The sequence below is a fragment of the Triturus cristatus genome, chromosome 4_2 (genome assembly GCF_964204655.1).
Source record: "Triturus cristatus chromosome 4_2, aTriCri1.1, whole genome shotgun sequence".
Lineage (NCBI taxonomy): Eukaryota > Metazoa > Chordata > Amphibia > Caudata > Salamandridae > Triturus > Triturus cristatus.
The window spans coordinates 438,158,562-438,181,434 of NC_140586.1; the positions used below are offsets into that span (position 1 = coordinate 438,158,562).

The following is a 22,873-nucleotide window of genomic DNA, read 5'->3' on the forward strand; positions in this document are numbered from 1 at the left end:
TTGCCCATGTCTTCTTCCATTAAATTTTAGCTATACATATATTATAAATATTTTTTTTTCATAAAGACACATATGTCATCAGCATAGGATTACGGTCGCGTGAGTTATAGTTGCCTACAGTAACTATAACGGGGGAATTTCATTGGTTTTTTATCAGTAAAATGTCCAGCTAACTATAACATGTGTGAAACCTATGGTTTTTTCAGTGAATTTGCAAGGTTTTTTAAATGCTAATTCCTAACTATAACGTGTGTGAAACCTATGGTTTTTTCAGTGAATTTGTACGGTTTTTTAAATGCTAAGTTACTTTACGCCATTTGTGGCGTGCGCGCCCACTTAACGCAGTTCGTTCCGTGCGCGCACGGTGAGCACGCGGTGCACATGGGGGAAACATATGATGAGCATCGTTGTGACAGATAAAATATATGTTTTGTTATGTAAATATTAGCCATGCACAAATGGTGCCCTTCGGGCACCATTTGCACACGGGGTGGGGAGAATGTGGATATTTTTTTTTTTTTTTAACCAATTTTTACCGTACGCGTACGGTAAGCGTAATCGGCGATTTTTTGAAAAAAACAAAATTTTTTTTTTTGGCCTTGGGGGTTGTTTGGGGGCCCGTATATCACTGCTGGGTGATTATTATCTCAATATACTGCCCCTTTACACATTTTTGGGCTTCATTTATGCTGCCCCACTCAGAGTGCGAGAGAGAAAATGGCGGCCGCCGCTTCCTGGTTTCGGCCGATTCGAATGTTTACTAAGATCTAACGGCCAATCAGAATCGCGCTCGCGCACGCCACCGTACGCGTACGGTAAGCGCACCGTAAGCGCACCGTAAGCTGGCTCAGATATATATATTGATTTAAAGGCTATTTTCTCAGAATCTACTGAACAGATTTACACCAAACCTACAAAAGGCACTTCCTTGACCTAGGGACTACCTCTCTGCCAAATTTCATTAAATTCTGTTCAGCCATTCGGGCTGTAGCCCTGTCTAAAGGTCCTATGGAAAAATGCATGGGAAAAACGCGTTTTGGGACCCCCCTTTTATCTCAGCCCCCGCTTGACGAATCCCCCCGAGACTTTCAGGGTAGGAGCGTAGCGTAGCGCCCCACCTATTTTGAAAAATTCACGAGGATTCGTCGACCGGCGCCAAAGTTATTCAAAATAGAATGTTGCGGATTTCCTATGGAAACGTGGTCCTAACTATAACTACCTACTGGCGACCGCCAGTAGGTAATATATATATATTATCTACTGGCGGTCGCCAGTAGATAGTTATAGTTAGGACCGTGTTTCCATAGGAAATCGGAAAATTCTATTTTGAATAACTTTGGCGCCAGTTGACGAATCCTCGCGAATTTTTTAAAATAGGTGGGGCGCTCCACTCCGCTCCTACCCTGGAAGTCTTGGGGGGATTCGTCAAGCGGGGACCGAGAAAAAAGGGGGGTCCCAAAACACGTTTTCCCCATGCATTTTCCCTTAGGACCTTTAGTCGAAGGTACAGCCCGAACGGCTGAACAGAATTACTTGAAATTTGGCAGAGAGGTAGTCCTCAGGTCAGGGAAGTGCCTTTTGCAGGTCTGGTGTCAATCTGTTCAGTAGTTCCTGAGAAAATAGCATTTAAAAGCATATAAATATCTATAAGCGCGTACCGTGCACCCACCGTGCGCGCACCGTGCGAGCACCCTAACGTGCGCGAGCGTAATTCTGATTGGTGGTTATATGTTAGTCAACGTTCGAATCGGTCGAAATCAGGAAGTGTCGGCCGCCATTTTGTTTGTTTTCAGTGCGAGAGTGAAAAAGGAAGGTGGCGAATGTGAAAAGGGGGCAGGGTAGAGAGTTCCTGACCCCCTAGCCTTTGTCAGGGGGTCCCTGAAGGACCCTGAAAGCAGAAAAAAAAATGTAATTTTTTTTTTTTAAATCGCGGGGGTGCGCGCACCGTGGGTGAAAAACCAAAAAATAAAAAAATTTAAAAAATAAAAATTTAATACGTAGTTTATTGTAAAATAAATATATATAAAAAAAATACATACATAACTTAGCATTTAAAAAAACGTTCAAATTCACTGAAAAAACCATAGGTTTTATACACGTTATAGTTAGGAATTAGCATTTAAAAAACCTTGCAAATTCACTTAAAAAACCATAGGTTTCACACATGTTATAGTTAGCTGTACATTTCACTCGTAAAAAACCAATGAAATTCCCTGTTATAGTTAGATCAGGTAACTATAACTTGCGCGACCGCAATCCACAATGTGTCATTTCAGATGTCATCATTGATGTCATGAGTGATGTCACTGACCATGTCATGAGTGATGTAATATGTGACGTCATCAGCAGTGCATTGTGGGCGCGCAAGTTATAGTTACCTGATCTAACTATAACGTGGAATTTCATTGGTTTTTTACGGGTGAAATGTACAGCTAACTATAACAGGTGTGAAACCTATGGTTTATTAAGTGTGTATATATATATATATATATATATATATATATATATATATATATATATATATATATATATATATATATAATTCACTAAAAAAAACATAGGTTTCAGGGGTGTTATAGTTAGGTGGACTTTTCACTTGTACAAAACCATTGAAATTCCCCCGTTATAGTTAGTTCAGCTGACTATAACTCGCGCGCCCGCAATGCACTGCTGATGACGTCACATATTACATCACTCATGACATGGTCAGTGACATCGCTCATGACATCACTGATGACATCTCAAATGACATCACTGATGACATCACTGATGACATCATCCAGTGAATGTGTGTTTTTCTGAAAATTAAATATGTTTTATATATGTATATCTCAAGGTTGATGGAAGAATAAATGGGTATATAAGTGTCTAAATGGATGATTTGTTTTTGAAAAATTGATTGTGTAACTGACTGATTAAGTGTATCATGGTGAATACATGGCTTAGTAAGTAATGTTTAAATATGTAAATATCTGTATCAGTCTCTCACTTTGTGTATAAGTGGCTGCATGGGTTGGTGAGTAGCTACATGGGTGTCTATATAGGTTATTAGTTGGTTTTTTGAGTATCAGTCTGAGTGTCTGCATGGTTCGGTGGGGGTATTACGTAGTGCATAGGTGCATGAATGAGTGATTCACTGTTTGTATGTGTTGAAGACAGCATGTGTGCAGGACTGTATGGGTGGATGAGTGTGTGTATGGGTGTGTTAGTGAGTGAATGACTGTCTCAATAGTGTTTTTATGAGTAACTACATATGTTTTAAACTAGTATATGTGACTATTGGTGTATATAAATGAGTGTATGTGAGAGTGAGAGATTGAAAGAGTTCCTGTATGAATAAGTATGTGTTTCTATAAGTGATTGTTTAAAAGACTAAGTATGTGTAAGTTTCCGTAGAAGTAAGTGTGATGGTGTGTGTATAACTGTATATGCAAGTAAATGTATGTTTGATTCTTTATTAGCATGAGTGACTATGTGTGTGAGTAACTCTATGGATGAGTGGCATTGTGTAACAGGATGTATAGGTGTATGAGTACATATGATGAGTGAGTACATGTATGAGTGACTGTATAGGACTGTTGGTGAATGAGTGGACGTGTATGTGGATCTTAGAATTACTGAAGAGGTTGTTGTAACTGGTATTGGTATGTCCATTGTTTTGAAAATTTTAGTCTCTATTTTTGAATGTGTGTATCAAAGGTTATATTAGGGTGAGAGGAGGTCTGCCACTCTATCACAAGGATGATGTCATCAGTGATGTCATCAGTGATGTCATTTGAGATGTCATCAGTGATGTCATGAGTGATGTCACTGACCATGTCATGAGTGATGTAATATGTGACGTCATCAGCAGTGCATTGCGGGCACGCGAGTTATAGTTAGCTGAACTAACTATATCGGGGGAATTTCAATGGTTTTGTACAAGTGAAAAGTCCAGCTAACTATAACACCCCTGAAACCTATGGTTTTTTCAGTGAATTTCTGAGGTTTTTTAAATGCTAATTCCTAACTATAACGTGCCTGAAACCTATGGTTTTTTCTGTGAATTTCAAAGGTTTTTTAAATGCTAATTTCTAACTATGCCTACAGAGATAGGACATGTGAAGAAAGAAGAAAAAATGCACAGAAAGAAAAAAATAGAAGTGCAGAAAGAAGCAACAGAAGTCCTCAAAGATGAAGAAAAGTGCAGGAAGAAGGATAACGTGCAGAAAGAACAAAAAGAAGAGCAGAAAGAAGCCTTGTTGCAAAATCATCCTGTACCCTCAACTTTTTCAGACGGATACTGGTGGTAACTGAGTCTGACTAACCAGTCCTAGAGCCAGTGCTATGTTAAAAGACACTTAGAATACAGTGAAAACACCTACATACACTAGGGAACATTATGCGTTGGGGTCCCCCTGTGATTAGCATGACCTCCTCTGTAAGCCCCTAGTATATAATAGGGCAGGGGAATTAAAACTACCTCTTAAAACAGGCCACAGGGCGTTTTTGCACACGTTAACTCAGGCCCCGTTCCCTCCCTTCACCACTGTGTAAACACGCCCTGTGTCCGTTTTTAGTTGGGAGATTAAGTTCATTTGAATCCTGAGGGTCCCTAGGGTCCAACTAGCCCACTAGGTACCTCCAGTAAGTGCCACAGAGCTGCGTTGCAGAGAGGTGTAAAAAGTGGCACGACCTGGACCACCTCTCTGCAATGCAGCTCAGTGGCGCTTACTGGAAGCACTTGGTGGGCTAGTTAGCCCCCAGGGGCCCTCAGTATTGAAGGGAAATTATATCCCCAATTTAAAACGTGCCATAGTGCGTGTTTGCACATGTCACCTCAGGCCCTGTCCCCTCCCTTCACCACTGTGTAAACGCGCCCTGTGGCTGTTCTAAGTTGAGAGATTAAGTCCCTTTGAATCCTAAGGGTCCCTAGGGTCAAACTAGACCACTAGGTACCTCCAGTAAGCGCCACAGAGCTGTGTTGCAGAGAGGTGTAAAAAGGGGCTTGGCCTCAGAACACCTGTCTGCAGTGCAGCTCCCTGGCGCATACTGGAGATGCCTGTTGGGCTAGTTGGCCCTCAGGGACCCTCAGTATTGAAGAGGAATTAATTCCCCAACTTACAACTCGCCAGGGGGCGCGTTTGCAGAGTGCTGCAAGGAGGGGGCGTGGCCTCCGGCACGATGCCAGTCTTTTATTTATTTTAATTTTTTAAGAAGGGGGGCTGTGAGGTTCCCCTTCTTATTCTAATTTATTGGCCCTTATGACTCCATCCCCCAGGGCCTGTCTCCTAATTATATTTTTTTGACCCCAATCCCCAGGGCCGGCCACTGTTTTTTATTATTTTTAAAAAATATATATTTATAGACACACCTAGGACATGCTGGACAAACCGTACGTACCTATCACCATGACGATATGCGTGATATTCATTAAAAGGTGACTATGCATACAATGAATCAACGTGGAATGTATTTACACCACTAGTGAAGCTCTGACATGTCTGATGCCCTACCGTGCCTAATCCCGGTAGACACCCTTGTCGTTTATTTATAAAAACATGGGTAGCTATTGACGGGCACATTTAATACACATGCACACCAAGCCATTCAAAGGGGATTCGACAAAAATTCGACCAAAACTATGCAAGAAACCCCCCTCACGGTTAATAAAACTCACATCCACTGCCGGACGTGTAATACTTTTTATTTTACTCTCTGGAAAGGGGACGAACATCACTTGAGAGTCACAGCGCGCTCCTGGCAGAGCCCAATGCTGTGTTACACCCACCATTGCCTGCTGAGTGCCACACACCTCTGTGTTGTATTCCACTAGCTAGTGCATATGCTATGACACTCTCTAGCCCATGTGCACTGTAACACCGCCCCGTGAATATGTCATGCCACACTTGTCTTCGCACGGGTTATATTGCCCCATCTAACGTGCCTTCCTCGATGCCTATGTTATAACGCACAGTGCTATGACATACATATTACAATCTGGGATCCATATCTTTGTCACAGTGCATATGCAACGTTACACTCCCCAGCACATATTTTATATTACAACTTTAGAGACTAGCTAGGTTACACAACACTGCCCTGTGCATATTACACTCCAAGGCGCATATCGCATAGCACGCGCTAGTGCCTGTGCTATCTCGCGCTCTCCAATGAATCTGTCATTGAGCACAATGTATTGCATATTATATTTCACGCCCGGTTCATCTTATATCACACGTTTTGGTGCATAGTTTATACCATACACTATATCTAGTTTTCATTTTCAATCGTGCTCTCAGGACTATGTTCTATATAACACTGTGGTCACCTACCCTTTTCACGGGCATTACATTTAGCGATAGGGGGTGGAGGGTCAGGGGGTGTTTCTGCCAAGTGAGCCCGGAGTCACAGTCACAAACGTCCTCTTCTTCCTGAATAAAAGTGAGATTATGCTGCATACTTGTTCATATTTTAAGTAGTTCGCACAGACACACGTTTTAAAAACAATAAAGTTCCTAATACCCGCCTTCTCTGAACAGTTAGCTTGCTGCCCCATCCCCCTCCTCCCTATCCTCTGTTGTGTGAATCCATAGACTAGCCTCCTCCCTCCTGCCATGCATGGTCTGATGTGCTGCCACTGCCCTCAATTTAGTATGATGTACCAGTCCACTCCTCCTGCCCTTCATTGCCCAATTCTATGCCCCATCATTGACCTCCTGCTTAAACTCTGTGCTTAGCTTGCTGCCCCTATTCTCCTTCCCCCTGCCCTCCGATGTCTTTGTGCATGCCCCTGCTCCATCCTTTTTGCCCACCATGTTCCATGGACCTGCCACTCCTATCTACTCTGAGTGTTCTGTTGAGCTGCCCCTCCCCTCCCACCTGCCTAGCATTGTCAGATGACTGTAACCTGTCCCTGCCACCTCCACCCTGCCTGTCCACATGCCATGCCCCTATCCTCTTCCTCCTGTCCTACATGGTCCATTGTACTGCCACACCCTTCTGCCCTCCCTGGTCTGTTGTGCTGCAACTGCTCCTCCTGCCTGCCCCGTGTGGTCTGTTGTGAGGCCCCTTCCCCTGAACTTTCTTGTCTGTGCACAGGTCCTGACCCTCCCTTCTCTCCTCCATCGTCCTTTGTGCATGCCCCTGCACCCTCCTTCTTGCTCATCATAGCCATTGTGCTGCCACTAACCCTCCCACTTGCCATGCATGGTCTTCTGTGCTGCCATGGCCCCTCCCACCTTCCCTGTGTGGTCAGTTAGCTGCCCCTGACCCCCTCCCACCTTCCCTCCATGGTCTGTGTGTATGCCATCACAGTCTCACTGTTGCTCTTCATGGTGTGTCTTGCTTCTAGTGCCCATCCTGCCTGACCTCCATGGCTATCTTGCTGCTCCTGCCCTGCCCCCTTGCCCCCAGCCCTCTGTTTACATGTGCAGACCCCTACTTCCTCCCTCCTGGCTTGTCTGTTCCATTGTAATGCCCCTGATCCGTCCCTCCTGCCCTTTATGGTCTGTTATGCTGCAGCTTTCTCTCCTGTCTGTCCATGATGGTCAGCTAGCTACCATTGCCTCTTGCCCCTCTGTTCTCTGTTGTCCATGTGCATGGTCCTGTCCCCTCCCTCTTGCTTTCTTTGGATTGTTGTGCTGCACTCCCGTCCCGCATGCCCTGTGTGGTGTATTGTGCTGCTGCAAACCCTGATGCCTGCCCTGCAGGGTCAGTTTGGTGCACCTCTCCATGTCCCTCCTGTCCTCTGTTATCCAAGTCCATGTCCCTACCCCATTTCCTTCCATGATCCAATGTACCATACTTGCGAACATTTTGAACTTGGTAAGAGGGAGATTTTGAAAAAAAACTGGGGTATTGATTTTCCCCTTTGAGTTACATTGAAAAAGAGGAGATTGTAGACAGGAGACAGATCAAATAAAGCCCATTTGAGCTTAAAAACATTGGACGTTTCCTGGCTGAATCGGGTCTGTTGGCATGTATGGTTGTACTACCATTGCCTCTTCCTTCTGCCCACAATGGTCTATTACATTGCCACAGCCTCTCTTGCAAGTCCTGTATTGTTGGTTTGTTGCCCCTGCCCCCCTTTCCACTGCCCTCCATAGTCTGTTGTGCTGCCACGGCCCTTCCTGCCTGCTCAGTGTGGTTAAATTGTTGCCTTTGCACCCTCCTACCTGCCTTCAATTTTCAGAGTCCGTGCCCCTGGCCTCTGCCTCTCAACAGTATCCTAATGAACAACTAGATTGCTAACATTCTATATTTATTACAAAAGTGTGGAACGCCTGACGTCATCTTGATGAAATCAAAACTGTAATACCTAGAGCATTTCCTTTAGAAATTACATATATGTGAGGGTCTTATTGGCATCAAAATTATGGTTACTGTTCTAAAAGACTAAAATAAGGACATATTTTCTGAGTTTTCAAATAGCGACAAAGCACTTTTAAATTATTTGTTATCTTTATGTTTTTTTATCCAGTTGACCACTTGATTAAATGTTGCACTTAGGGGAGAGGATGTGGTGTTACTTCCAGAACTGCAGACATTGCAACTGGGGAACCAGGTTGGAGTTTCTGCTTCAGCTCGACATTCTGTGATTCTGGTCAAATCACTTAGTCTCCCCATGTCTACAACCAAAATGAATTTGTTCTTGTGTGATGTAACCAATGCTCATGTAAAGCACTCCAATACCTGACAAGTCTGCACTATATAACACTGCAAAAACACAAAATAATAAGTGTTTTGCACACTTCTGTCATTGGGCTATATTTGGGCTACATCTGGGTGATTTTGGGCTACATTTGGGCTCTTTTGTCTCCGGTGGCCATCTTGGGAGATTTATTTGTTATGAAGTTTCCTAATTTCCTCATGTACTGCAGTCTCCTCAGTAGGAAATGCTTTCAGTTTTTTACTCTGATTCCATCATGAAGGTATTCAGATATGTCACACATTTGCCATAAATTCTGAATGTTAGCACTCTAGTTGCTCATTAGATCACTGTAGTAAAACTACTGTTCACCATGGAAGTCTGCTCCTGGTATTAAAAGTGCATGTTTCAGTCTGCATGTCAGAATTTTTAAATGAAATAGAAGAGGATTTGAGAAGTCACTCAAAATGTGCCCTCATTTTCTTTCTTCAGCATTAATCATAATTTCTATGGCAAAATGAACCCCCTCATTGTGTTCCTTTTTAAATTAAATGTTTTAAGTGTTACCAGTTTATTCCAATCAAGATGGCTTCAGGTGTGCCATACTTTTGTCATAATGAAGACAGTAAGCGCTCTAGTTGTTTTTAAGAACACTCTGGGACATTCTGTCATTGGGCTATACTTGGCCTACATCTGGGTGATATTTGGGCTACATTTGGGCTCTTTTGTCTCTGGTGGCCATCTTGGGAGACTTATTTGTTATGAAATTTCCTCATTTCCTCATTTACTGCAGTCTCCTCAGTAGGAAATACTTTCAGTTTTTTACTTTGATTCCATCAAGAAGGCATTCAGATGTGTCACACATTTGCCATAAATTCAGAATGTTAGCACTCTTTTTGCTCATTAGATCACTGTAGTAAAGCTACTGCTCACCAGGGAAAACTGCTGCTGGTATTGAAAGTGCATGTTTCAGTCTGCATGTCAGAATTTTTTAATGAAATAGAAGAGGATTTGAGAAGTCACTCAAAATGTGCCCTAATTTTTCTTTCTACAGCACTAATCATACTTTTTATGGAAAAATGAACCCCCTCATTTTGTTCCTTTTTAAATTAAATGTTTTAAGAGTTACCACTTTAATCCAAGCAAGATGGCTTCAGGTGTGTCATACGTTTATCATAAGTAGGACTGTTAGCGCTCTAGTTGTTCTTTGGAACACTCTGGGAAGCTGCAGTAGAACACAAAGGAATCAACTGACAGTCTCTGCCCTTGTTGGATGAACATGTTTTACTGAGAATGTCAGACTTCATTCTCACATGACTGAGAAAGATAATGTGAATTTACAGAAAATAAACTCTCAGTTTAGCTTATAGATCACCTTCCAAATCTCTGTGGGAAAAGCATGAGAAAATATTTTTCTCTCAATCATGATATCCCAGCAGAAGGCTTTTTCACATGGTGAAATCACCTTAGAACATACCACAATTCCTAAAATGAGTATGGTACCATCAACAAATGATTTATAATGTAACTAAAGTCTTAAAACCTTCTATTAACTGCAATGCTTTTTAATGAGGTGCTATCATGTATATTGGTCCCAAGATGGCTGCCAACACTTCTTGGATGAAGTGCTGACAGCCAATCAGATCTCAGGATGAGATGTGTGGTTAGGCTCCGCCCACATATATATATGATTTTACTTTTGATTTTCTTAGGAACTACTGAACGGATTGACACCAGACATGCAAAAGGCACTTCCCTGAGCTGAGGCCTACCTCTCTGCCAAATTTCAAGTAATTCTGTTCAGCCGTTCGGGCTGTACCTTGGACTAAAGGTCCCTATGGAAAATTGCATGGGGAAAACGCGTTTTGGGACCCCCCTTTTTTCTCGGCCCCCGCTTGACGAATCCCCCCGAGACTTTCAGGGTAGGAGCGGAGCGGAGCGCCCCACCTATTTTGAAAATTTCGGCAAGGATTCGTCAACCGGCGCCAAAGTTATTCCAAATAGAATGTTGCGGATTTCATATGGAAACACGGTCCTAACTATAACTATCTACTGGCGACCGCCAGTAGATAATATATATATATATATATATTTGTCCTTTCAACAATGCACAATCATTACGCGAGGTTGCTAATAGGTTTAATTATATGTTGATATGCTTTTTACCAAAGTTAAACATTGATGCCATTTTATTCCACAAATGCCAATCTATGTCCACCTGAGGCAATCTCTTATCACTATCAACTCTATAAGATCAGGCATATTGTCTATCCTAGAAAACCCATTGCCCAGATGCAAAATGAGAAGTCTTCACCATAAGGCAATGTTCTGAACACCAAAAAAAAAAAAGATATGTTTGTGTGTGGTTGGTTGCTTTTTGAAAGAACCATGAATAGGTAGGTTAGAAAAATAGATATAAAGATGTAACCTATAGACTGTGGCTCTCTCGTCTTGGACAAAACAGCATTACCTCTTCACCTTTATACTGGACACCATGCAGTACAATAGTTTGTGCAGTAATTTTTTCAAACTGGGAAGGTGTTACTGAGTACTACCAATAATTTTAAAATTGTCCCGAAAAACAGGCTGGTCGTGGTGAACTTTTAGCCTGTTAGAAACAAATAACATCTCTGATCAGGTGTTCTTGGAAATAGCTGACTGGTACAAATGGCCTTTTGCTATTGGGTACATAAATTAAGGCTATGCCAAGTTCTACCCATTTCTTTGTTTACAATATCAAGCTAAAAAACAACTTTTCATTGTTTATGAAAATGGGAGCTAGTAGATTCATATGAGAGCAGCCTTTTATATTCAGGCTGAATTCAGCCCACGGAGAGCCAGAGGAGTGTGTAGTACATGAGAGATGGATCTCAAAACTCATATGTTTGAAGTCTGATTCCATGGCAAGTGCAAAGTCACAGGGAATTTTGTGAAGTGTTCTGAATTCAACTATTATGGTCATTTGGTTCACAACACTGCAACTAGAGCAAGCTCCACTGCAAGTGCTTTAATCTAGGTATTAGAATGTCAGAGAACAATTAGGCAAATAGTCACTTACGTTAGTCGATTGTCTTAGAAAGAATGGTGTGCTGCAGTGAATAGGAGAGGGTCAATCCCTCTACCTTAGTGTCTCAGTCACAATTTAACACACACTCTCATGCTCTTTGCCTGTTACATCCCCCTCACTCTCTCCTTCACTTTGAATCAATGTCTTATACTCACCCTTTATCATTCTCACCCGTTCATTCTCTCTCACTCCCTGTCTCATTTTCTCTCACTCATGTTTTCAGTTAGTGACTCCCTTCGATTTACACAATCTGTCTCACTCATCTCACCCAATAGTTACTCCTCTGCACTCATATTCTCATTCATTTTTTCCTCTGTCTATCTCTCTTTACATTTATTCACTGTCTTTCACTCCATCACTTTCTCACTTTCATACATGTCCACTTACTCTGTCTCACTACCGGTAAACAGACAAAATATCGAGTTAAAATTATCGACCTACCAGCTCTGTAGCTTTCTTATTTACTCAATCAGTTCCTCTCCCTTACTTTGACACTCTCTGACTCACTCTCATATTTACAGTTCATTCATTCATTCTCCTGAGCTTCTGCACTTTCACTCACTCTCACTCACTCAAAATAAAAAGAAAATCTTGTTTATGATTTTTATATCAACAAGATCGGTTTTGAAAAGTAGCATGTTTTTGCTTACATCAACATATATTTTTTGTGACATTTATTTGTTTGAGGAAGACAAAAACAGCCATACTTTCACTTCACTAGCATTTTTAAACAAGCATTTGCAATGCAATAGGTCTCGCATTAATTAAGTTTGAGCCATTGGCATTGCAAAATATTGCAACACCAATTGCAACAAAAGTCTATAAATTGTAGGTCAAAAAAATGTGTATTTTTGTAGCAATGGTGGCATGCTGCGCTTTAGATGAATATGTGTAAAAGTAAAGTGCGCCATATTGCGATTGCTACAATAGTTAATTGTGGATGCGTTAACAATTGATGTGTGCACTGATGGCTGGTGGCTTGTGTGCCTGTAGAAATTGTGCACTGATGGCTGGTGGTGTGTGTGTCTGGTGGAAGTGTGCACTGCCGGCTGGTGGTGTGTGTGCCTGGTGGAAGCGTGCACTGACGGCTGGTGGTGTGTGTGCCTGGTGAAAGCATGCACTGACGGCTGGTGGTGTGTGTGCCTGGTGAAAGCGTGCACTGACGGCTGGTGGTGTGTGTGTGCTTGGTGAAAGCGTGCACAGACGTCCGGTGGTGTGTGTGTGCCTGGTGGAAGCGTGCACTGACGTTCGGTGGAATGTGCCTGGTGGAAGCGTGCACTGACTGATGGTGTCTGTGCCTGGTGAAAGTGTGCACTGACGGTGTAGTTGTGTGTGTGCGGTTGTGGGTGTGTGTGCGGTTGTGGGTGTATGTGCGGTTGTGGGTGGGTGTGTGGTTGTGTGTGTGTGGTTGTGGGTGTGTGTGTGGTTGTGTGTGTTGTGCTTGTGTGTGTGCTTGTTTTTGTGTGGTTGGGTGTGCTTGTGTGTACGGTTGTGTCACGGTGCAGCGAAGGGGACAGAAGGAGAAAGGCACAGAATCACGGGGGCAGCGAAGGGGACAGAAGGAGAAAAAGACACAGAATCACGGGGGCAGCGAAGGGGACAGGAGAAAACAAGTGCAGAATGGCACATATAGAGCCAGGGACCCTAGTCGAAGTCAGGCCAAGGAGATGCATCACTTCCAACAAATCTGAAAGGAACGATAAAATGTTTGACTCAGACCATTAATGTTTGCTTTTCCGCAGCTGGACAACTTAAATACAATCTTTTAAAGTATATGACGTCAGGCACTGTAATTGTTAAGTACGTCATATTTAATATACCCCAAAACATTACATATTCCAAGGCATGTGAGGTCATGCACATCCATGTATAGGTCTATCACATTAAATATACCGACATGGAATAAAAGAATTTCACGAAGAATGGAAGATCCTTAACATTAAATAATGTGCGTCTTATGTTATATTTACTTTAAAAACAATGACCCTGATTGAGGGACCCGATACCACAGTTAATACAAAGAACGTTTGAGCGTAGACCGTTGTACTGTGTTTTATCTCATGGTTCGTCTGTAGGCAATAGCCGTAAGACTGTAACCCTGCACTGTAAGCATGCACCCCACAGCGCTCTGAAGCAACCTCATTGTGGAATGCAGCGCTACAACAAGGACCCCAAATATCCATGGGTCAGACAAACCGAACAGTGACGTAGATCTATTTAAAAACATGAGCACGTGCGGGAATCACGATATTGCACTCATTTCACTTCTTGGTGTAAAGAAGGAGCTGCGTGACTCACTGACGCCCCACTGCCGAAATAAATGTGATATTTATTGCACGGTGCACTCGCACATATACTGTCCAGGTTACCAACCCACCTGCTTGTGGGTGTCTTACAGGCACACTTTACAGCATAGGACTATACATAAGAAACAGCCCTGGTCTGTACACTAATGTGCACACTGCACAGTTCTTTGCTGGAGGTATGTTGGCCAAAAGACTGCTATATGCGTTTTGCTGTAAAGAAACACTGCATATATATTGATTACTGTGATCATGCTCCCTTTAACAATGAACTGTTTCGGTAAAAAAAAAAAACGAGATGTGTAAAACTGAACTTGTAGCCTACGTAGGGTTTATGGAATGTATGCCATTTTTATGTGTGATATGGCTATCTTAAAATCAAGAAAGAAATTTAAACAAAAATAAACAAAGTCACAATTCAAGGCAGCACACAATGTTCTAACCGCAAAGGATTTCCAGGAATATGAGTAATGAGATACAACTTTATCCCTCTCTCTTCCCTGAACAAAAAGGAAAGATTCTTCTGCTATTTCCATGGTACGCGTGAATAGCCCATTTCGTACTGTTGTTTTACACATGCATTCTGGTACTTGTGGACCTGTGTTAACAATGGGAGGCAAATCCAATAACAATATTAATATTACGTACTGATACTGGACATAGTGCCCCTGAGATCTCTGCGCACACGAAAGCAGGTCCTCGCATGGTGCACACCCTTGGTTGTACACACTGAAAGGAGGAAGCACTGACTGCACTGCGATATGTGATTTTAAAGGACATTCTGGGTCACCACTACCATTATTTCTTAGCGCTGCAATGTGATTATATACAGCTCATCACAGCCACACAGGGCCATCTTTAGGACAGTGCGACAGGTGCAGCCGCACAGGGCGCTGACCTTGGGTGGGGAAAGGGGGGGGCGCTGTGTTTAGCAGTAACTTATTACTGTAGACATGAGGGGCACTTTTGCCTGGAGGTAGTGAGAGAATCCGAGCAGGAGATCCTGGGTGTGGGGGCACTAAAAATGACTGTCGCATCGGGTGCCTACAACGCTAAAGCTGGCCCTCAGCCACACGCCGGATACGGAATACTTTAGGTGGCCCCTATAAGGCCTCAAGAATGCACAGAAAAACACATTGTGGCACAGTGGTTTGGGTGAGTTGCAGAGCTCCTTTCCTAATTTGCAGGTCAAGGGTTTCCATCTCTGCATTTTATCGTCTCGATATCGTTGACATGCAGGGGCTGCGCTTACACAAATGCACACACACACGTACATCAACGATCCAGATTTAGTGCCCTAAAACTTACCTAAAAGGAGCAGCGCTATGTCCCTCGCCGAGAAGCGCATTGTTGCAGTACGGAGACTGGGGCACGGGGCTTCCTTCTGTTTCGGTGCAGATCGAGCGATGGCTGTTGATCGGACCCAAGAGGCAACCGCTTCACCTAGTGGCCGGGGCGGGGCGGCTCATGCGCACCGGTGCCGGGCACGTCTGGCGAGTTTCCAGCCTTCGGTACGATCCCAGGAGATCAAAGTTGTGGAAACGATTTTAAATAATCCATATGTAAATCAACCATTAACGAGCGCTGCAAGCGCGGGATGTGAAAGCAACAATCACGCGAGTTTACAAATTTCTAAAGGCACTGCAATTTAAAACAAGTTACACCGCAGCAACAAACAAAACAAGATCAACTAGGACGTGCGTGTTGACGAAAGTGAAACTGCATGCTGGCTTGCGAGGGAAGGGGGACAGGAGATGTGCACGCCGCGTGGCTGTAGGCGCGTACACCAACTCAAATCCGCCAAAAGCCTGCGCGTGCACATCTCCTGTCCCACTTCCGAGGCAAGTCAGCAACAATAGATCTCGCTTGCTAGCAGCGCTTCGCGCTGCGTTCGCAGGCGAGACCTAAAAATAATAAGTATAAAAAGGAAGTTGGGATAGCTGAAGGAAAACAAAATTTCATATCTTCTGATGTTCTTCCATTTGCTTCAGCCGACCATTCGACTTTTATCCACCACAGCAAATGAGCAGGCCTCACTAAACAATGCAGTGCCACAGTTTGATAACCTGAATTGATGGTTTTCTGCTACTCCTGTAGACTTCCTTCAGTCAGTCAATATTCAGCAGGGATTGCATCAGGCATGGTTGCAGAAGATGTACTCGCCTATTCAATGTCTTACTTCCTCTTAATTTTTTCTGCAATGAACTGCTGTTTATGCTGTGCAATGGATTGCGGCAGCTACTTACAAAGCTCAGTCTAGTCAACTTCCAGTTCTTTATCTTTACCCCGCTTGTCTGTATTTCTTCTGTCCTAGTCTCTTTGTCAAGAAGGTTATCAACACAGGAACTTCCCTTCTATAGTCGAATGGTTGCTTTCTCTCAATGTAAGACAAGCAACAAAAGAGAGATCCAAATAGGGTGGGGGGTTCCTAAATGTGTGATGGTGAACCTCTCCTGAACTAAGTTCACAAGAGAAACAACCGAATTATGTACAACCCGTTGCTACAGGTGGGAAGGGAAAATGACCCTTTTCTTTAAATAGCCCTCACTCACTCCAATAGAGACATGCTTCATCATAGGGCTCACCCCGACTGCTAAAAGTCGGGGTGGGCTCAACCGCTTTTCAGGGAGCACTTACAGATATTGTGTATGGGGGCGTACTGTTAAAGATAAAATTTCTCACCCACTCCTAAAGGAATCTTTAATAATGGAGTGGGAGGGAGGGTTAAAATATTTACAATAGGGTCTCTGAGGATTTGATGGTCCTATGACCCTTACTCTAGCACCAACATGTTTCAGCCCTAACTATCTGGCCTATATAGGTTCGGGCTTTTATCAGGGTGGGATATAAAGAAGTTACTTGACATGCGTGCGTGTCAACGATTCGTTTCAGGCACTCTTAAGTGATTAAAAACTGGAACAAGCCTAATACTTGCCACTGGTCTTGGTGAGGAATTACCCCTGTAACTCAGGGCAAAAGCTTCCTGAAGGGAGCGCAGGAGGGAGGCCTTATTGTCACACTTTCGTCAAAGGTACTCCCTGCAGGGACCTACTCATCCGTGAGCTACCCGGCTTGCACTACACTGCACTGCAAGCCGGGGAGCTCACGGAGCGCAAATACTACTTTAATAACCCACAGAGTCAATAGTACAAAATATGTATAGTAAAAAACAGTTGATGTTTCAGCACCCAGGCTAATGTGCTGCATCGCTAAATACATATAAGGTCCCATAGGCGAGACCAATGGCATTGCAAATGCTTGTTTTTTATCTGTTCGTAACCGCTAGGGAAAGCCTGGCAGAACCGAACTCAAAACGCAGAGAAAAATCCCATGGTGTCAGGGTAATTATTGTTTTGTTGTACAAAAACAAACTCCTGGCTCATGGGTTTATTTTTGTAAAACAAAAACATGGGAGCTGCTCTGCAAACTTTCTGTGCCTTCAGAGGAGACGCAGAGGTGACAGCTCTCCTTTGAAGGGACAGAGGTCTCTTCCAGGGCAGATGTGATCTCTAAATATGGTTGATGGTAGGACGTCAACCAAACTCTAAATGTGAGGGTGAGTCGGTGGATTGCTGAGTGTGTGTGTAAAGAGTGGGAGAATCGGTACATGATTGAATGGGTACATGAGAAAGAGGGGATGTATTGATGGGCGAGGGAGGTAGTGGGTGAATGTGTGATAAGTGCATCCATAAAAGACATTGATTGTTTATAAGTGGGCATGCAAGTGGCACTGTGGTTGAGTTTGAGTGAGAGAGATATCCAGAGGGTGCACAGGGTAAGAAGCAATCTGATAGGGGGAGGAGAATGCTACAAATATGATATCATTGGTGATATAATCAGTGAGGTCATGAGTGATGCTTTCAATGTTGTCATTTTTGATGTCATGTGCATATTGTTATGAGCAGTGCATTGCAGGAGTATAAGTAGCTAACTGGCAAACTCTGAGAATCCTTAGGCCTCCTACTGCAACCTTAGCACCCCACCAATTATAATTTTTGTTGCAGAATAATTTATATAACTATGTATTGAGACATGAAAACTTAAGCCGATCCCTTGAAGTGCGGGGAATCCAGTATTGAAGTTTATCAACGTATCTAACAACATTCCTCAAGCAGTCATGAATAGACCGTATTTGCACATAAAGGAAATAGAACAAAGTTTTTTACAACTTCCTCAATTGACGGGTTGTTATTGTAAAGCATGTTGCAAAGTGGGCAAGCATGTTACCTGTTATTTTTCCATCCCTAATTAACAGCCAGTCACGCGCTGGAGAATGTCATGGGACCTTTCCCCTGGCAAGTCTGTCCATTCACTTTTATTTATCTGTACATGTTCACAAATGGTCTTTTAGATATGGGCATAAATTGCTGAAATTTACATCTACATACTAGTACCTATAGTTGTCTCCTTCTATCAAAGCATGTATACTTGCTTGCTTTATAATGCAAACATTCAACTTTGATTAGTAAGAGCAGGGTCAGACAGGCCTTTTAATCCACTGGACATTTCCCTGTTGGGCTGGTGCCCTTGGTGGACACTTCCCAGTGCCTCTGAGACTTTCCAGGCTCCCCGAGAGTAATTGCAGCAGGCATGGCAGGCTTCAAGAGAGGGGGAAACAGATGGAGGGAGAGGGAATCTAGAGAGGAAGTGATCAGAGAGGAAAGAGAGAGAGATGAGGGAAGGGGAGCGAGAGAATGGATGGAAAGAGAGAAGTTACGCGAGGGGATGAAGGGAGCAGGGCTGGTTTGAACATTGTCGCCAGGGCTGCCTTGTTTCCACAATCCATCCCCTAGTGAGAGTGTTTTTTTGGCTGCAGTTTTATGTAGCACGAACTCGAAGGTATTGAAGCGCTTCACATGAGCACCAGTTACATTACACAAGGACACATTCATTTTTGGTAGGCACAGGGAGATAGTGATTTACCCAGAATCACAGGATGTTGAGCATCGATGCCGAGACTCAAACCCGGTTCCCCAGTTCCATAGTCGGCAGCTCCCTCTCCTTACCACTTCCTCTCCCCATTGTTGAGTAACTTTAAGAAACGATATGTTAATCCACCATGGTAGACCTAAGCAGTGCTAGATGCATACACCCAGGTCTGTGCCATCTGCGAGATATATGGCACAGCAGCGGAAGAAGACCGCAGCCTCTGCTGTTTGAGCGCCGCTCGGCAGGCAGAGGGCAAAACCAAAGACGGTTGATTCATTGGTCGTGAACAGTACAGATGGAGACGGGGACCCGGCGGAATCATTTTCCCCGCCATATCAGACACCATTGCCTGTGGCAGTCAGAAATAATGGTGTCAGGAGATATGTTAATGGCCGCGTGCACATTGCTCTTCCGTGTAGTTATTACTTACATGAACACTGACAGCTCGTGCGCATGTAGCAGCTGCGAGGAGCGTATCCAGATTGCAGATTCTCAAATTATACAGCGGTGTCAGGCTAATACGTGGCTCATCTCACTAAACTTGAAATAAAGTGTTGCATTAAAGATGAGAAGAGAGAGTGACGGCCGCTCGGTGTGATAGTGGCTGCTTGTTTCTGCTGGTTGCCTGTGGTGAGCCCACAGTTCATGAGACGCTTTCTGTCTTTCCATGTTGCAGAGCCAGCTGTACATGCATCTGACAAACTACTCCGTGAATAAACACAACGAGAATTTCGAGCGGGATGAAACCGAAGACAAGGGCAGCAAGCGCTCCATCCGGTGGTTCACCGAGTTTCTGCAGACTAACGACCACGACGTAGTCAAATTCTGGGACGATATTTCAGTAAGAAGTCAATGTATTGTTTTGTCAGTTTGCGCGCTGTCCTGAAATGCTGAGGCCATCATCCATGGGCGGAAAATATGTAAAATTCAAAGTGATTTGCGCAGCTGTGTCTGGCAGGTTGTTCAGTGTACAAAAGCGCAATATCATTTTTCCTGTTCCAAAATATTTTATTAAAGTTTTACGGAATACAGCAATGAAAATATGAACACATAACATATATCAAAGGCATAAAGATGCCAAACACAATGAGTGATGTCAGTAACACAGATGTATAAGTGGGGACCTGACTAAAAAATGCCATAAGGCCAATAACGAGAGACATAGCATATAAATGTCATTCTATCATAACAATCTAAGCATATTTTCCCAAATTGTATTTAGTAATGTAAGATAGTATATTGGCCTAATGGCAACAATAGGCAGATCAGGAACACATAAGAGAAGGCATATCAGATGAAACCATAAACAGAGGGTCGGGAGGCCATCTGGATGAGATCTGCAAAACTATGGAAAGGAAGAGAGCAAGTAGGTGAGAGAACGTATCCACAAGGAAGGACTACAAATATAAAGGCTTCAACTCTGTGCCTTTTCCATTTAATAAAGGGGCTTGCACTGTTTTCAAAGACATATTCTGATCCAAAAATCTCTTTTTGATTTGAATATATTAAACCTCCAGGATAGTGTCCAGAAAAATATCTATAGAGCGTATCAAGGTTTTTCATTTGTCCACACACTTGTTATTTATAGTTTTGGTGGCGTATCCGGAAACGGATATGCTCATCACTCAACAGACATTTCCACCTCGTATGTTAGCTAGTGCTTAATTTGTAAAAATTAGGTTGCTGAATGCTTGTGTTTAGTGGTGGCTCTTCCGTTAAGGCGTAGGAGTGTCGCCTCACTACTTTTCAGCAATGCAAAGACGGAAAAATAAAATGATAAAAACACGTTATTTAAATTTCGATGCTAAAGCAGGTTTTGGGGCGGGGTGGGACTTGGCCATCATCACAGTCAGCATGGAAAGGGGAAATATGTACACATAAGTGGGCATGATGGTGTGGCCTTCCGTATTGGGCCGGACAAACATTCATGTGCACTTAGCCTGTTCTCCACAAGGCTGTCATACACAGCCAGGGTGGAGAACATGCACAGGCTCCCACTGCCTGTCTAAGCACCAAACCATGGCGCTCACACCAATCACAACTCTGCCAAGAGCAGCGTTGTGATTGGTTTTGGGGAGCCTGTGTGCTTCCTGACTCCAGACTGGAAGAGAAGTCAACGAGAGACAACGATGGAGGAGAGTCGGTGGCCTTACAAAGGTAAGTGAGATTTCTTTTTTTAACCTCTGACTTTGTTCAGTACCAGCCGCCACTGCCTGTGTTGCTGAATACCAAAGGGGCCTAGACTTCAATCCATCTCATGCCTCTTTCGTCCACCACGCTAGGCATACTGTCTCTTTATCTCACTCTTGCAGTTTCTTTCCCTTGTCTGCTTTCTCTCCTTGTCACTATTTTTCTTCCTTTCTCATTCCTTCTTCATCCCTTTTTGGCCTTTCTCTTTCTTACTCTGGGTCAAACTCTGATAATGAAAAATTAACTGTGGTCCTCAAAAATGAGTGTGATCAAACAAAATGGACAAGTTTCATGACTCAAAGCAAACTTTTTTTCGCTGTCATTGTTGAAAACAACGTGAAAGGAGGGAGAGCACAACTGCTGTGTAAGAAACCCCTCACCCACCTACCTAGTAGGTGGCATGCTTCATCATCGGGGCCCAACTGGATTGTCTAGCACAATCCAGTTGTGCTACAACGCCTGAGATACAGCGGAGCAGGGTTATGAGCAGTGAGTGGAGTGCTATGTGTGAAGTGATTAAGAGTTAAAAAAGTCTCTGGGAAATGCCCTATGAAAAAACTTTAATTATAAGGGTCCCAGGACTAATGTAAAAAAGGGGGGGATGTAATTAGGAATGTTATTTTCCTTGTATCCCTAGAAACTAAGGTCAACTAGTTTCAGCCTTCATCATAGTTCTAGAGGCTTTCGTCAGGACCAGCCAAAATTGAAGATAAAAATAATTTTGGTGAATGGCCGTGAAAATAATATATAGGCCAAGTGTAAATATCAGCACACACCCTAAAGTGTGCTGTGAGTGTGGTGATGAGGTACTCACAGTAACTCCGTTTGAGGTTACCTGCAAATGAAGAATTAATTTAGAAGTGGGGAACAGTTGTGAATCATGCATATATACTAAATGCATGCTCCTTTCGACTAGAAGGCTAGTGATATCGAACTAGACTGATTTTGTGAAAGTGCATGAACACTATAGAGGCTTGCGTGGCTACAATGTGCCCCACGAGATCCGTAGGTGAGTAATTGTTGTAGTATTGGGGCACATGGTGCGCATATTCGTTATCCATTATTTGCGTGCCTATAGCGCGGTCATACACATATTGTACTTATAGAGTTGTGACTGTGCAAGTATTGAAGACACTAGTAGCTGATATGCTAAAGTAGTCACGTGCACGTGCAGTATTTAAAATGAGCTGATTACATGGTGGTATATATCAACATTATGTCCGCTGTGTGTGCCGTTCAGCAGACAGACATTCGTGCTTAAAAATGAAAGACAAACAACAACTAGATGACAGACAACATAAAATACAGTCTCACTTGAGTGGAGAGGTTGTTAATCCTCTGGAGTTAGAACGCCGTATGGTTCTCCGCTTGCCCTTAGTGGAGAAGGAATGGCAAGGAGAGTGTAAGAGCGTGAACGCACTTTACAGGGAAAAAGGGGGGGTTGAAGCGCTAAAGCAGTGTAGTATTGAGGGTCTGAACCGGTCCATGGTAGACCCGTAAGTACTCACAGTTTGTAAGGGAGAACCGGTCCGAAATACCTAGGGCGGCGATCGGTTCCGCTTGTTCAGCGCCGATACACGGGTGGGGCGTGGTTAAGAAGGTCGGCAAGCAGGAAGTTGCGTGCTGCCGCTGGGAAGACTAGAACGTCTTCATTGTGAATGGAAATTAAAGAAATACTCGGTGTCCCGTGTACGGAGCACTGAGTAGAGGTGACACGAAAGAAGAGTAGTTAAGTCTCTGGGCAGATAAACATTT

General features: G+C 43.4%; 1 protein-coding gene across 1 annotated transcript in view; it reads left to right on the forward strand.

Moving 5' to 3' along the window:
* The window catches only part of TTLL7 (tubulin tyrosine ligase like 7), a 925,222-nt gene that overhangs the window by 365,214 nt on the left and 537,135 nt on the right, over window positions 1-22,873 (forward strand). The window contains exon 10 of the mRNA XM_085600119.1: window positions 19,605-19,769. Within this exon, the coding sequence (XP_085456245.1) occupies window positions 19,605-19,769 (165 nt within the window). The remainder of the gene's footprint in view (window positions 1-19,604; window positions 19,770-22,873) is intronic.